The sequence below is a fragment of the Labrus bergylta genome, chromosome 23 (assembly GCF_963930695.1).
Source record: "Labrus bergylta chromosome 23, fLabBer1.1, whole genome shotgun sequence".
Classification (NCBI taxonomy): domain Eukaryota; kingdom Metazoa; phylum Chordata; class Actinopteri; order Labriformes; family Labridae; genus Labrus; species Labrus bergylta.
This window is the reverse complement of record NC_089217.1, coordinates 18,144,200-18,160,904: the sequence shown is the minus strand read 5'-3', so window position 1 is coordinate 18,160,904 and position 16,705 is coordinate 18,144,200. Positions and strand designations below refer to the sequence as shown.

Below are 16,705 nucleotides of genomic sequence, written 5' to 3'. Positions count from 1 at the left end.
GACTGAAGGTTTGCGTTTGAAGCATGGGGTCAACATTTTTTTATAGCAGCAAGAAAAACACAAAAATGGAACATTTTTGTGTGGAATTATAACTCAACATCTCAAAAGGCAACCACAGACCACATCCTGATAATAACTCTAAACACATTGGCGTGTCTGACATCTGTTCTTTTGCATCAAAAAGAAAGACTAATGTTTCAGTGCACCAATGTATGTTAACCTCTGCAGTTTTCTGTCCACTAGTTCAACTAAAGTGTGATAATGCATTAGGATTATTATACGCCGTTAATTTGGGTTTACATGTTTCACATTTCTTTCCTGCTTTTATTCAAAATTGGACCCGACTCCTTAATCCCCAAGTAGCAGTTTCAAACACATGGCATGATACATTATGTTGATTTTAGTGCTTTAACTTTAAGATGTATCCCTGTTTGAGGAGGCTAGGTTTGAACTCAATTAAAGATTTAAATACAATGCTGACCAAGAAGCTGATCCTCAAAGACATAAGGCTCCAACAACCCAGCTCACTGATCTGGATCAGGGACCACAACATGGAGTCTGGAGATATATTTCTCCACGGACATGGAGATCCTCGGGAAGATCCCGTCCCATTAACCTCAAACCTGACGGAGCCAACGTCCTCGTCAAGAGAACAAGGAGGAGTACATTTGAGACACATGCATTTATATTTTAGTTGAAAAAAACCCACATTTAATTGTTCCAATTAACCTTCTGTTTGCAAACCATCAAACCTGAGCTTCACAATTATAAGTTATGTTTACTTTGATCCATATAACAGAGAGCCCTGTAAGAATATTTAATCCACTTCATCTTGTGAGCGATCATTTCTGACTAAGCTTCAAACTGGTGATCTGTTCATTGTTTATTCTATTAAATATTGATCATTACAAAGCCATCTATTGTGAATATAAGTCAGACCATGATCTTAGTGGCTGAAAACATGTAGACTATAAGGAAGACTTCTTTGGAGCCGTAAATGTTAGCAGATTATTCTTCATTTAACGATGCAATTATGTGCAGGCGTTGTAGTTTTGTGAAAGCATTTTCATCCATTTATATTTCCCCCACAATGAAAAGAGTTTCATTTAGAGTGAAGATGTTTACAAGACAAAATGAATCAGTGCTATCACGTTCAACACTCATTTGTTTAACGTGGCTGAAGAGAAACACATCACTCATGTGAAAATGGTTTTGTTCCTTCCTCCATCTGACAATGAACTGAACTGATTGTTAATTAGAAACAGCTGATTGAACACAGCCTGCAGCTGTGCAGCATCTGAAACCCTCACTCATTTTGAACCTTTGCCCCACAGTGACAGTCACCACAAAGATCCAACTATCATATTATACTTCTACTGGGGGGAAAAAAAGGAAAATAATGTGTTTGATATTAAACTGGTAGATTTATAAAGACCTTTTATAACAACATAAAATCATGGCTGTAAGAGCAGTAATCTTGTGAAATGTCAGAACTGTGGAGATCAGAATTTCCCCGAGGCCTGGGTACAGCGACAACTCAATGAGATCCAGAGTGCTCGAACTTCAGCTGAGGTCAGTGTTTAGTAGATTAAAAAAAGAAAAAAAAGATAGAGCCTCTTTCATACGAGCTCAGTTTGAAAGGCAAAGTTTTCCAAATCTGGAAACACACCTGGGTTAAATCAGAATAAACCGAATCATCCAGAAAGAATTTCTTGTAGCGGAAACGGAGCTGTAATAAAGAGAAGAAAAAAACCAGATTGTAGCAGGTAGAGCTGCATTTCCTGTTTACCTTATATGGACACAAAGGCTTGAGGTAAGGAAATTGTAAAGGAGAGCCCAACTTAATGAACGGAAATGAAGAGTGTGTTGCATTGAAATTAAATGTTTGGCCATTCGAGGGCAAACAGAGTTGTTTTCTATTATAAAACCAGCAGCGGTGATCCTAGAGTCTGTTGGGGCCCCTCTAGTGTTCATCACCATTATGTTATAAATAATCTGACACCAATGGTGACTTCACAAACTTAAGTTTAAGAGCAACGACGTGAGTACTGTCCCTCTTAGAGACGAGGTGGACATTTTGATTCACTTCTGTGGTTTTAAGTTTGTTAGCTCTTGGGGGGGCCCCCTACTGGCCTGGGGCCCCACGCAGTTGCCTGCCTGCCTTGCCTGTTGACAAACAGCACCTCCTGGAAACAAGACTGGGATTGACTATAATTCCTCTGGAGAATGTGGACTGTTCCTTAGTGAACTAGGAGCATGATCCTCATCCTCAGACTTTTGATTTGATCTTTTTTACCGACATTTTCAAGGATCTGAAACTCTTAAATTGGCTCAAACATTGTAACAGGAATTGAGTATCTTCTTTGGCTTTAGAGAAACATTAATTGACATAAAAAATGTGTATCGGTAAGTTACCCTGTCTCCGGTTGTTATGTTAATAAGCTAAGTCTTGTCTGAAGTTTGTTGCACTAGTGTAGTAGTTGAACTGGGAGTCATTTGGTGCGTGTGCGAGTGCAGTAAGGCTGCTCAGCTATGGCAAAAACAGTCTGTAGTAATATTAGTGACGTGGCGATTCTAGACTCCATTGGGACCCCAGGCAAAAGGTCATTTGGGGGCCCCTCAGCCTTTGTTCATCACAATTATGTCTACCAGTGTCCCAATGCTTTCTCCTCTTCCTCTTTTTTCCCTCTTTATTTTTTCACTCCCTGACCCATCGACAATTTTGGTTTCCCCAGAATTAAAGCATGCAACCCTTAACAGGGCAATGGGAGTGAGTGCTGTCAGATCGGGGGCCCCCTTAGGGTTTCCTAATGTCAGTGCAGAACATTTTTGAGGCACAGCTTTTCAGTCCTCAGGGGGCCCCAAGCAGTTACCTGCCTTCCTATTGACTAGCAGCACCTCTGTATTAGTTTTGTTTGAAAAAGCAAAAGCAGTTAAAGGTTAAAGAACAACATGGAGCAGTAACTGCTTAGTGGTGGTCATGGTCAAACTGTTACACAAGCAATAGTTACTTTTATAGAAGTTGCTTCAAGTGTTATGATCCTGGGTCAGGGGAAGCAACATAGAGGAGTCTTAACAAATACTCAATGAAAAGAAAAGTGGAGGCTAAAGCCATGCTTCTGATTCTGCCTGCAGATTGAGAGAGAAGGGGGAGGAGGTGGACTCAGGCGCAGCAGATCAGAGGTTAATGTATGTCACAGTGCCTCAAAGAAAACAAAACTGGAGCGCCAATAGCCTCGTGGTTATGCCGTGCACTCCATGTACAGTGGCTATAGTCCTCGTCGCAGTGGCTGTGGGGTTTGAATCTGACCCCGGCCCTCTGCTGCATCTCATCCCCTACCTCAGTGGTTCTCAACCGGTCCGGCCTCAGGACCCACCTCCTACTCCTGCGTGAAAAAAAACGCCACCCAATATTTCTGATATTCTTCGACCAATCAGATTTACTCACTGAAAAAGTGTGAGAAACTGAACAAAACAAAGATGTATCAAAAAGTCTGTGGGACACTTTTTTAAAAACAAGTTCTTTTCCAAGCACACATTCGCGACCCACTTAAAATGGCTCCACGACCCACTACTGGGTCCCGACCTACCAGTTGAGAACCACTGCCCTACCTCTCCTAAGGCTGAACTATCTAATGAAGGCAAAAAAAGAAAAGAAAACAATTTAAGGCAGCACCTAACACATAAGTTGCAGATGAAAAAGCAGAGGTTAAAGGGTAAGCTTTATAAATCACTAGTAGCAGTTCTAGAAACAAACAGGGTGTTAGTGGAGTTCTGTGTATTTGTTGTTCTGAACGGTGTCTGTTATTTGGCCACAGCGTACACTTGGCTAAACTATCTGTCTGTATAAAGTTAATTGTCCCATCTGCTGAGGTTTAGTGCACTAAATGCCTCGCGGGGGCCAAACACATCTATTGGCAGCTCTCTCACTCACTTTAGTGCCCATATAAAATATTTGATGTGCTCGGACAGATGGTGTGTGTGTGCGCGTGTTTTTAAAGTGTGTCTCAATCAGCCTGATCTGACCCTGAGGTCACAATTGATGAGTTCAATGTGTTTTTCCCTGATGGAGCTTTATTGGTTGTAATTATGAGTCTGACCTCTGTGTTTACGGTGTGTGTAATTTGAATTTTTAGCCACCTTCACTACTACTTCACCGTTTGAGCAGCTGAAACTTTGCAGCATCTAATTATTTAGTTTTGTCGCTCAGTTTGCAGCGTATTATGATACAGATGAGTGTTATCTGATCACGTTTGCATGGCTTGCTTCCATCTGTTGGTCTATTTTAAATTGGACTTTGAATTATCAGTGGCATCTGTAGTTTATCTAAAGATATCTGTAAATCTGTCGACGTTTGGATTGCCATTTCAGATCGTTTTATTGTAGAATTCAGCAAAAGGGTATAAAGGACGTTTTACCCCTGGAAAAAAAAAAGCGAGAATATATCTAAAACAGTTGGTAAAAAAAGAACCCAAAATACATTCACAAATTCCTTATCCTTATATCACATATTATACAAAATACACTTCATCATGTGTTTCTTAAACTAAGGTGTCCCTAGTCTGTCTACAAACCCCCCAATAATGAGAAAAGTCTATCCTCTCCGTCTTCTGTCTGCTCCACTTTTCAGAAAATGTGTGCTCAAACAGGCCGTTTGGAGATTTTCCCTTCATGACATCACAAAGGGCAGTAGCCCCTCCCCCAGGTGGGTGACACTCCCACAGCTAGGTGTTTCTTCTGCCCTCTGAGTCTGCCTTCTCACCGTAAACAATAGGACATGGAGAGAGAAAGCCCAAGCCCTTCCAGAAAGGGGGGCGTGGTCAGACACAGCTCATTTACATATTTAAAGGTACAGACACAGAAACAGCCTGTTCTGATCAGGGCTGAAATAGAGGGGTTTATAGGCATGATCAAATACAGGATCAGAGTGGATTTAGAACAAGAAACTTCATACACATGTTTTGAGGAGCTCTGAGAATTATTGGTATTAAACTGGTTGAAGGAGGAGCATAGAACTTTTAAATTGAATCCCACACAAGACACAGCTCGTAAGCGTCAAGCATTTTTAATAAAAGTTTGTGACAGTTGTACAAAAGAGAACCGGTTGGTGGCTATAACTACAGAGTGGACAGAGGTTCAGGGAAAGAACGGCTCAGAGGTTTGGACATGCCTACTAAAACTAGCAGTGCAAGAATCATTATTTAAAAAAGAAAACAGTAACATTGTGCATGTGTAAAGTATAAATGACACTATGAATACAATGTACAAATAATTACAGACATCAAACTGTACATGACGCGTCCACTGATCACAGTGGATTATCTGTGCACCCTTTGGTGTGACATAGCTCCTGAATGATTACTGTAAAAAAAAAAAGCACCAGTATTTTGTCTAGAGGAAAGTCATAGGGCTCGTGACCGGGGCTGTTAAAGAAAACCTTGTGGACGTCGACGACTCTCCTCTCTCAGAAAGGTGCCTTTAAGTAAGGCACGTTAACACCTGACTGCAAAAGCCTTAACCTCAGTCTCTGCACCTATGAGTCATGACTAATTAAAAAGGGAGTCCTAGGGCTTTAGATGGAGGATGTAAATGATTCCTTGGTGTTCAAATTAAAGTCTTGGATCTGCTCTGTTCGGTCACTTAATCAGTGAGGGAACAGGCTGTAATGCTGCCCCTCTGAATAAAATCAAAGCTAATTCAACTGATCAAAGTATGTCGATTTTAAAATGTTGTTTATGACACTGACAGGCTCAAGATTGTTTCTTACAAAGTCTAACAACCTTACACAAAGCTTCTTAAAGAAACAAACCTTTGTTATAATAAGATCTTCTTTGGAAACAGCTTTAACGTCGATCTCTTCAAAGCCGCCAAACTCCATCGACAAATGCATGAATTGAACCTTGCGGAACACAAAGATGTGCTGGTCGATGGCCAGTAATCTGGTATTTATTTAAAGTTGTTTGAGTTGGTCAGGATCCACACAATCTTCTCATTCAACACAAACATATAACTTATTGATCATGGCGGCATTAGTCAAATCATTTGTTTATCAGTGGAGTCTGGTGGCTTTGGAGAGAGGTGTTTTAACACAGCGTCTGATACAAAAGGGTTTTTCTGCAGAGATTCTTTCTGTAATTGAGGAAGAAAAGAGACAACAACAATCTGAGCCGGTCAGTAAATAAAGAAATGCACTTTTACTCGACGTACTATCACCTGGTGCATTAGCTCCTGAGGATTACATCAAAGCTAATGTAGCCCACTTTTTTCCGCTTATGCTAAGTGGAGCGATTCTTTACGACCCCAAAATATGCAGAAATAAGATAATTCAGGGGTTAAAAATATAGATGATCTCTTTTGATCATTACAGTACTATGATACTTCAACAAAACCCACGTCTAGTCACAAATATTCAAGTACCTGAGAGCATCATCCCATCACATCCCCTCTCAGTCGTGTTTAATGGCACTGAAGTGTTTGGTCATTTAACCGTTCACCACTTCGGTTTGCAGAAGTTCAAGCTGCACAGGTAACGTCTGAGTGAGTGAATGTGTCTGCTGTGCATCAAATAACCCAAGAACTGTTTGTCTGTTCAGATACCACGATGGCTGTAAACATTAAGGCTTTAGTGATTATTCTCCTTCCAGTGACTTCTGAAATGAGTCGAGCGAATGCTCCGCTAACCTTGGTGAAAATCAGTGATCAGCAGCTAATAAATTTCCTATTATACCTTAACAGTTAAACAAAAAAGGGGCCAACTTCTCACTCAATCACGTCAATATTAGACACATGTTCGTCAAATACTTAGTGCTAAAAAAATGTTTCATTACAGTACCTGTAATCGACATATATTATCTTAATATAAATAGCGTTTGGGCTATAATACATGTGTGATGGGGGGGGAATTAGGTAGCCTCATCATGTTCAAGGGGGAGAATTAAGGCTGATGTACAAAATAAAAAAAATAGAGCAGTGGCCGACTCCCACCACAGGAGGGCACTGTCACATTGGCAATACTGCTTCAGTCGTTGGCTCTGAAATGTGTCCCATAATTGAACCGTGAGGCACTTGGAACTGTTAACACAAAGAACAAGAACACGACAACGGCTTCATCTACAAGTTTAGATGCTTGAAATGTGGTTTAAAATAATTTCAGAAACTGTTTCATATCTTCAGGAAATACGAGTTTAGGTCTGAGTAAATCTCTGGACTAAAATTTGGAAAAACATCCTTAATTTATGACTCAATGACCTAACAGAGCACCAGTGGTTTTGAACCATGTTGTTCACTTTCAGGATGAACACCTGAGAGTTTAAACAGCTTAATGCATCTCCCACCTATCATGTCCTAACAGGTGGGGGGAGGGTGACCCACGTCCAGTCTCCTCTGAGCGGAGCCTCTTTTTCGAGCAGCTGGCACCGCGCTGACTACACTTCCCAGAGTGCCCGGGGTCTGGAAGAAAGCCTTGGAAGCAGACGGCGTGGTTTCCTTTGGAGTATGAGGGGTCTGTGAAGGTAAAAGACGGAGGTTAGATGGGAGAACGATACTCTGTGTGGATTGGCAGATTGCTAAGCAACATTTTAAATGAAGGCTGTAAGGAAGCGGAAGATGCATTCAAGGACTTTCAGATATTGGCAGGGGGCGTGCCACTCACTCTTAGACCGTAATACCGGGAAGTTTGCGGCCGTAATCGGTGGATTAATAATCCCAGTTTGTAAACGCTGCATTAATTCAGCAGGTCGTCAAGAGACAACTCTGTTTGAGAAGAGCAATGCTGGCAGACTTCTGTTTGGCTTTACAGAAGACACAATGAATCCCGACCTAACAACAAAAGTGTCTAGATGAGTCTGTGAGGAGAAATGGTTAAATAGACTCTGCACTTCTTTAAAGCACTGGGTGGTATCTGCTCAACAGCCTGACTGCAGAAAGGTCATTTTAAATCATCAGGATGTTGTCAAAACGTTTGATACTTTGATGCTTATCGACAGCACTTGTTTTGAAATATACAATACATTGTAATACAGTAATTTATACAATAATTTTAATGATTGATTGGATCAAAAAGTACTAAAGCTTTAGAATAACAAGATCTTTAAGTCATATTTTGAGCAAAAGCTGCTGCAAGCCAACGAGAGAGAGAGAGAGAGAGAGAGAGAGAGAACTGTCTTAGTTGCACAAACACGTTGTGCAATCTCTACAGTTTGTAGGAGTTTGGCCATCAAAGAGAAGAAATGACCCAATATAGGGTGCCTCAGGTTTCTTTTTTTTTGTTGCCGTGGTTGAACCAGGTATCGATGTTTGATTTTTACAAGAGTAATATCAAACTCTGGTATCTTTACAACCCTGTCTTCCATGTGAGCTACAGAACACAGATCATTCTCACCAGTGGTTCAGGTGTGTTGACGCTGACGGTCTGCCATGATCCTGAGGGGGAACGTGAAGCCCCCGCAGCTGACCCGTACATCCTGCTCTGCTCCGGGGTGGACGGCGACGGAGCCGGCGACCTGCCGACGTCTGAAGCTGCCGCGAGGCCGAACGGCGCCGTCCCGACCATGAAGTGTGCGTTTGACATGACGGCAGGGAGGCTGAAGCTCAGTTTGTTGTGGGGGTCGGAGCCCTGCTGCTGCAGACCGCTGGCGACCAGGGGGTAGTGGTGGTGGTGGGGGAGGGCCGAGGAGGGCACCAGGATGTACGGGATGGGCAGGGTGGGAACACTGCTGGGGGGAAGCGTGAGGCCGGCTGGTGATTGGCTAGCGGAGAGGAGGAAGTTGAAGCCGTTCAGTCCTGGAGGAGACGAATCGAGAGAACACGGTGGGAAAATGTGTGAATTCAAAGTCTCCATGCATTTCCATAGAGTAAAACAAACAATGGAAAGCATCAGTCACTGCAGGGCTAGGCGGGTTTGAAAGTGATGTGTGTCTACCTGCATTGTTGGGTACATAGAGGTAGTGGGACGGCTGGGCCGGCGCGTTGCTGCTACCATAAGAGATGTCGTTGAGCGCCTGCTCTCTGGAGAGACCTGCAGGACGATCAGGAGAAGTCCTGGAGCTGACCTCTGCTCGTTCCCTCGCCTGGAAGGAAAGCAAACAAACACAGAATAAAAAAACCTGGAACTCATCAAATGACACAAACCAATCTATTAATATTTAACTATGCGTCTAAGATGCTCCACACTAATTGAAAACAATTTATTGAGTGTGAACCGATGTGTGTGCATTTATTAAATGACCTTCTAATAACTCTGGACTTAACGCCTGCCGTGTAAAGGTCTCATGCTTACACTCTTTTTAATCTACCTTTCTTAAAGACCAGGAAATACGAGACTTTTTTCATCAAGATTGTGTGGCCTGACTAATATCCGAGGTTTTCCATTTCCTCTAATGTGTTAAAAGTGAGTGATTTAAGTGTTTAATTACAGCAGGAGTGAGTTATCCTAACCAGGCAGCGTGTAGGATTTCATATTTTTAATTTACCGCTCTGACTTCCTAAATGACTAACAGGATCTTTAGCAGCTTATAAGACATCTTCTAATCACAGGAGCACTGAACCAGAATACAAATGTTAATCATGATTATGTTGTATTTACAACACCTCACCATGTCACATTCCTCTAACCCAGACGTTCCCTTCTTTTTCGTCACCTCCTCCTCCTCCTCCTCCTCCTCCCCTTCCTCCCTCCTTCTCTTCCTCCCCTCCTCAGGCTCCGACCCGGACGACCTCTGCACTTCGGGCTGCTCTGGCGTTCTGTACAGCATGACCACCGAGGGCTGGGACAGGCTGGGCAGGTAGGCCAAGCAGTGTGGGGAGGCGGAGTTTGTGAAGAGGTGCTCTGGGTGGGGGGAGGGGGCCAGCAGAGTGCGGTGGGTGGAGGACGGAGGTAGAGTGCTGCTGCAGGCGGGGGTCTGCTGAGCTGCAGTAGGACGGATCCTGCAGAGACACATGGAACAAAAAGAGAAACATGAGTCATCAAAGTGAGGGGGTTACATTGAGACCTGCACACACACACACACACACACACACGTTGCTTTAGTCCGGGGCTGATCTGAAGGGTCTACATATCTCTATGCTATACTTTAACTGATATGCTGACCTCTAACTCGGCCACTTCTCGACCATGAGACTCCATCTTTGATCCTGTGGGCCACCACCCAGACAGCTTCATGTCTAGTACACGTCTTTTCAACACACACTTCTGTGTCCTCTCTCTCTCCTTCTAAAAACACTGAAGAGCCACAGAGCGGAGGCCGTTGAAGTTTGGACAAGTCTGACCGTAGAAATAATATGAACTTCTGTGTTACTGTTGTATCTGTGGAGCCGTCGACACATTCACACAGGACAAAACGCCATGCACACCCACAGCGTTTGAATGAATGTAGCCTAAAGCTCAACACGCTGGCCAATGCAAACACAGGAAAAGAGTGTAAAATAAAATATGTGAGAGACTAGAGAGTCAACATCTGTTTATAGAGGAGAATCTTATACCTCAGACATTTTAACCTGACGTGTAAATCAAACTATCCGTCTATCCATTTGGATATAAAGTGTGTAGCTTCAGGCCTCGTCCACACAAAGGCAGACAGGGTGTTTTTTTTTCATTTTAGCTTCCCTTGTGCATTTTGGCCTTAGGTCACCGAAAACACACCTTTTGTAAAACTCCATCCAGGGTGAAGATTTTTCAGATATGGCAGATTTAACCAAACTAGTGCTGGTGTTAACGTTGCTCACTGGACTTTTTTCATGTTCACACATAAACAGTTTCTGTCCCACTATGTTGACGTCGAACAGAGGCGCCTGAATCTACAACTTTGTAAATGAAAATGTTCATTGCAGAGGAATTGTTGTTGACTCGACATGCTCATGACAGCCAGTGTTTTCATGTGGAGGAAAATGTTTTTGAGAACTGAGCGTGTGTGGACGGGATTATTATCTTTTAAATACATGTCTAGTCTACATGTGGACTAGACCTCAGTCTGAGAGTTAGCTTGTAGAAGAGCAGCTTCTTATTTGGAGTACTTGTAACAGGTACTTGCTGAAAGACTAAAAGCGTCACTTTTGTGTGTGTGTGTGTGTGTGTGTGTGTGTGTGTGTGTGTGTGTGTGTGTGTGTGTGTGTGTGTGTGTGTGTGTGTGTGTGTGTGTGTGTGTGTGTGTGTGTGTGTGTGTGTGTGTGTGTGTGTGTGTGTGTGTGTGTGTGTGTGTGTGTGTGTGTGTGTGTGTGTGTGTGTGTACACTCACTCAGTGATGTTTTCAAAGTTCAGTCTGTGCACTGCGTTGCTGCTTGACGTCTTTATGGAATAATCCACAGGGTGGTTCAACAGACCTGCAGAGCAAGAAAACAACAAGAATTAAAAAATGTTCAGCTGTAATAAGTTGAAATCTGATTTGTTAAACGGTGACATAGAGAAGCATTTCGAGGCGTTTACCTGTTGGTTCTCTTCGTGGCGTGCTGGGCGCAGAGCTGACCTGCCGCTGGACGCCCACGGAGGTTGGTGCGATGTTGAAAGAAGCGTGGCGGGACATCTTTAGGTTTATGATGTCCTCCCTTGTTATTGGCTGTGTGACCCCGGGCTGAGTGACAGCTGAACGGATAACAGAGGATTATGACATCAATATTTAGAAAATGTGCGTTACATTCAGATGATGTCATAATCGGTCACCGCTGGTTACTGAAAGGATTAAGGAGCCCGTCTCTGATTCTTACCGTTCCCAGAGTTTTGAAACTCCACAGGGCCGAGCCACTTGAAGGCCGGCTTCCTCCCCCTCTCCTCTCGGACGTGGACTTTCTTTATGAGGCCCAGGCTGGTCAGCACGTTAGCGATGTCGTACAGTCGCCGCACTTTAGCTGCAGACACAGAGAAGACGTTTAGATGTACCGTTTTAAAAAATGTATATTCTTCTGTTTTATTACATTTTAGTTTTTGGGATACGTTTCTTACTTTTATACTTGCTGTGACTTGACGAGTCCTGACTCTCCTCGATGAGGATCTTGGCGGCCGTGTCCAGAGTGACGGTCTGAGTTTTAGACACGAGGAACAGCATGACGAACTTCTGGCTCATGATGCGCAGAGATTTGTCTTTCCTGTTGGCTCCCGCTGCAGACGAAGAGAAACACACATGTTACGTCAGACCACAGCGGTCACATGGACACTTTTTGTTGCTTCTGCCCTTGTGGACCCGAATGAATATGTTTGTGTTGAGAGTGATGAATGATATTTGAAAGAAAATGGCTCTATTTTCGCCAAATCGTGGCCATTTTTTAAACTCAAATTGTCTTCAAATGAATCCTAATTTATCACGTCTTTCTTCAGTGCATGTTTTTAAAATTCACATGTTTTCATCGCCTCGACATAATTTTTGCTGCCTTCACTCTTTTTTTTTTTTTTTTAAGATTTATTTTTGGGCTTTTCGTGCCTTTTAATGTAGAGAGAGGACAATGGATAGAGTCGGAAACCAGGGAGAGAGAGTGGGGAATGACATGCAGAAAAGGGCCATGGGTGGAAGTGAACCCAGGCCTCCCGCTTGAGACGAGAGTCTCAATACATGGGACTCGCGCCCTAACCATTGCACCACCAGCGCGCCCCACTGCCTTCACTCTTCACAAGTTGCATCCTTTATCATCTCATCCTTGTATCGGTTTTCTCTTTCAGAACCATAATATCACAAAGGCTTGAATTTTACAGCCTCATTAACACCATGTAATACTCTTTTAGTCTGTTTGTTGTTCTGCAGCTTATTATTTAATGTTACATCGCCCGAGGACACAACACTCCAACCATCCACAACAATACCAGCAGACATTAACCAATTACTTCACAACAAAGACGCTCTCTTTGTCATGAGTACTATTATTATCCTGTCACATCCACGAGTACACACACACACACACACACACACACACACCGGAATAATGAAACTGCGTGTGTGGCATGCGTGAGTGAGGTAGGGTCACCATAGAGACCACGCTTGTATTCACTGCTGTGAGGTTGAGTCTGAGGGGAGACATTATTCAGCTGTCGTTTTAATTTTGTGGCACCTACAATAAATTGTTTTACATGTGCAGAATTCAAATGAAGGTCTTATCCTGTCAGTGCAACAATAACCTTCATCACAGCTATTAAAGCATGCAGCAGTAACAGCATGGAAAGCTGCTCGTAATACAAAAATTAGAAATTAAGAACATGCATGTCTTCTTTCTAGGAGTATCCCTGAACTAAAGTTTTATTTTTTTTTTACCATTGCCGGCGTCTCCTTCTACTCCGTCGTCCTCACATCCCTGCCCTGCCTCCCTGGCCTCAGTAGACAGCTCCATCTGGAGGTGGTACCCCTGCTGCCGACCCCTCCGCTGCAGGTCCTCCAGCGTCGCCTCAAGCTGCTGGCGGCCGTACCATGTGTAGCTGTTCTTGGCTATCCGTCCCACGATCATGAGCGACTCGAGGACGTTGACGATGTCATAGATCCGCCGCCGCTCCACTCCTGACCACGGGAGTGTGAGAGGTGAAAAAATGAGCAATGTGAATTTTAGAAAATATATGCATTAACAAATCTGAATCCAAACTGCGGCATGAAGTCTTCTATAAACACAAGGCTATACGCTGAGCAGGCACCACTGCACGCGTCATAAAACCTTTAATAATGCACATGAAGGCGACCTCTGTTAATCCCTCACTTCCATGTTATCAGAAGCTGGCTCTTACCAAGACTGGTGGCCACCTCGTCCAGTGAGATCCAGATGGGGGTGTGTTGTGGAGGGTAATCGGGGTAGAGGGCCAGAAACTTCTGGCAGAGCAGACCCAGACTCTTCTGCTTCCTGCTCGGCTTTTTGTCTGCATCGTCCTCTTCCTCCGCAGCCTCGAACTGGATGTCCAAAAAGGAAGAGACAGATACATGATGTAGATGTTTGATGTACCAAATAATCGTTCTCAGAAGTGCAGACTCATTTGGCTCCAGCTGCCATTTCTCATACAACATGCCTTTATTCATTAGGCATAACTTTTTTTTATATTTGAGCTGTTAAAAACTCTATCTTGAGAGTTCAGTTGTCGAAAAACCTAAAAATCCGACATGTTCAGGAAGTAAACTTAGAACAAAAAGAATGCCTTATTGATTATCTTGTTTGGTCCTTAGCTTCTCAGGAAAGTGCTAAAAATCTCACGCACCTGACAAGTGTCTTCGACCTCTGCGTCCTCCACCGCCGCCTCTGGACTCGCAGGCTTTTCCTTCTCGTTCTCTATGGGTCTGAACAGCACCTTCTTCATCTCTCTGTCCCGGATGTCCGGGCTCGCCGCACTGATCAGCATCTTCAGGTTGGCGGTGGGCGTCCACGGCTCAGCCAGCACCGTGTGTTTGATGGGGGTGATGTGGGCCAGGTCGGGGGTGGAACCTTTGCGGATGATCAGGAAAGGAGGGACCGGGGACTCTGCGGATTTAAGGGGCGTGGATCTCCTCCTGTCGGTGCAGATGTTTTCCTGCAACAAAGACGGTAATTTTAGTTGTTGACAAAGGGAACACTCACACTAGTCCCAGTTGCACTAATATTGCCCCATGGCTTATTTTCTGTCATTTTGGTCAGATACAGCTTTCAATAACACTTCTGGATTTCATCAGGGCCAAAGAGGGGCTACAGCCAGCTACAGATCACTCACATAAGTGACTAGATTTCCAGAAAGAAATCAAGAACTTTCAAACATATCCACTGATTTTGAACATGTTGTGGTGTTTACTAGCGATTGTTGCTTATCCACAAATACTTTCCTACTCTTTTGAATGATAAATCTTGCTTTAAGGACCAAAGGCACCATCTGATATCACACTCTCCCTCTTTAAAAACACACGTATCATTGTTCCTATCATCTCTCTCTGATCAGCCTGATTCTGCAACTGTCTGTAAGTGGAATCAGATCAAACCTGCCACACTGCTCAGACCACACCTCGGACCAGACATTAAGCCACCTTACCTTTTGTTCACTTTGGCCACCATCCTCCTCCTCCTCCAGCTCCAGGGGGAAACTTTTCTTCCTGGGACTTGTGAGGTCTTTCAGTGCCAGACATTCAACTTCCATCTGCAGTCCAAAAAAAGTACAGAGAAATGAGTTACATACAGTTAATAACATGACTTCTGTCTTGTGGGTTGAAGGGGAAGTTAATGATATTTAAGGGTAGCTGCGTTGCGGACAACTTTGACGAGTGGTCTGCTGAATTTGGCGCAAAGAACATCAGCTAATTAGCTCTTAGCAAGCTAACGCCTATAACTTAACTATTAACTATTCCCTCTAAAGACTCATGAATGATCCCGATCACACATAACCTGCTGACCTGCAGCTGGATAAACCCTTAAACTATTATCACATGACGTTATAACATCATGTTAAATCCAAGAGGTAGAGGTAGGCTGTACGTTATAAAGTAAGAAAAGGACAAATTCACTTAAAGTAATGCTATAACACAAGGTGTGAAGGAGTCTGTGTAAAGGAAGGGGTTTATTACTCTTTAATTAAAGTAATAAAGGCTAATTTAGCTTTAATTAGCTACTTAGCTACTAGCTCAGCTGACCAGCATACCATAACTCTAATAGGAAACACACCGAGAGAAAACCTCATTCTTTACCTTTTTCTTCCTGCTGTTGAATGAATGAATTAAATGTTCCTTTGAGGCTCTGTGTCCAGCTTTACAGACTTGTCAGTGAGTTGTTTTTTCAGATCATAGCGGCTAGTTTCCCTCTTTAAAATAAGCGGGTAGCCCTCTTTTAGCTTGTTCCTCCACGACTCTCTTCTGAGACTCCTGTCCGATCAGCGGAAACTCTCGCACTATCCCGGGGAGTCTTCAGTATCACCCCGCTCAAGCTTGTTTTCTGGCGCTCTCTGGCATCTGGATGACTCCGGCCAATCAGCGCACAGTTGATTATAGGCGTCATTCGGCGACAGCCAATCAGCGTTTTGGGGGTGTTTATGAACACGCCCCCAAGAGTGGTGTTGGCGGGGCAACCGGCGCGCTCTCTTCAAGACTGATGGGGAGTTTTAAAAGTCAGAGGTCTCACTCTGCAACCCTCTCCAGATACAGAACTAAAAAAAATAAGAGGCAAAGCTGTGAATTATTAACACAGCAACTTTAGGATGAAACTACATGAAGTTTATCGGAAACAAATAACGTATTGCTACGCAGCAGTTATCGAAAAAGACTCTAAAATGTACGTGAGAAAGGCTAAATTATACCTATTGAGGCAGCAGAATGGAGAAGAAGAGGATAACTTTAAAATGAACCTACTACATTTTTTAAGTTAAAATATCCCATATCAAGTAGAGTAGGCTGTAAATCCTTATGACAAGTTCTGTTTCACGTATAGAAATCAATAAAAATGTAACAAGCAAGGAAAAGACAGCTGTTACATTAACATATGCTAGCTTCTTTTTTTCTTTTTATTAAAAAGTCCATTTGTATCTATTAATCTAGTTGACTGTAGCGTACAATATGTAGATTTCCCACTCCTTGATATACTGTTTATCATTTAGCATACATTTACTTTATTATCATGTACATACAAGAATAATAAAAATCTTAACCGAGTGACACGTCGTCTTTATAGACGACCTTTGACTTTCAGCTGAGAAGTTTGGCTTGTCCCCCGCTTCTTCTCCCACAGTGACCGGCAGCGTCAAGTACTAAAGCCCCGCACCTAGAAACCCGCTATTAATATGTTTCACCTAATCTGCGAG

The 16,705-nt window shown here is 43.2% G+C and overlaps 1 protein-coding gene across 1 annotated transcript; it reads right to left on the bottom strand.

Moving 5' to 3' along the window:
• Window positions 1-5,049: 5,049 nt before the first annotated feature.
• e2f7 (E2F transcription factor 7) lies at window positions 5,050-15,819 on the bottom strand. The gene is made up of 13 exons (XM_020649523.3): window positions 15,600-15,819; window positions 14,951-15,055; window positions 14,153-14,461; window positions 13,691-13,850; window positions 13,230-13,469; window positions 11,933-12,088; window positions 11,698-11,838; window positions 11,420-11,575; window positions 11,232-11,316; window positions 9,594-9,924; window positions 8,921-9,068; window positions 8,381-8,781; window positions 5,050-7,503 (listed from the first exon to the last, which is right to left on the bottom strand). Exons 2-13 carry the CDS (start codon window positions 15,053-15,055, stop codon window positions 7,345-7,347), a joined length of 2,391 nt encoding a protein of 796 aa, XP_020505179.2. The 5' UTR covers window positions 15,600-15,819; the 3' UTR covers window positions 5,050-7,344.
• Between the last annotated feature and the right edge of the window lie 886 nt (window positions 15,820-16,705).

What these genes read in the sequence shown, in the direction of transcription:
- e2f7 (XM_020649523.3), bottom strand. Translation starts at nt 15,055, where the DNA reads ATGGAAGTTGAATGTCTGGCACTGAAAGACCTCACAAGTCCCAGGAAG. An exon ending in AGGTCGAAGACACTTGTCAG is followed by an intron (nt 13,851 to 14,152) that starts GTGCGTGAGATT and finishes TTGGACATCCAG; the next exon opens with TTCGAGGCTGCGGAGGAAGA. An exon ending in AGAAGGAGACGCCGGCAATG is followed by an intron (nt 12,089 to 13,229) that starts GTAAAAAAAAAA and finishes CTTCGTCTGCAG; the next exon opens with CGGGAGCCAACAGGAAAGAC.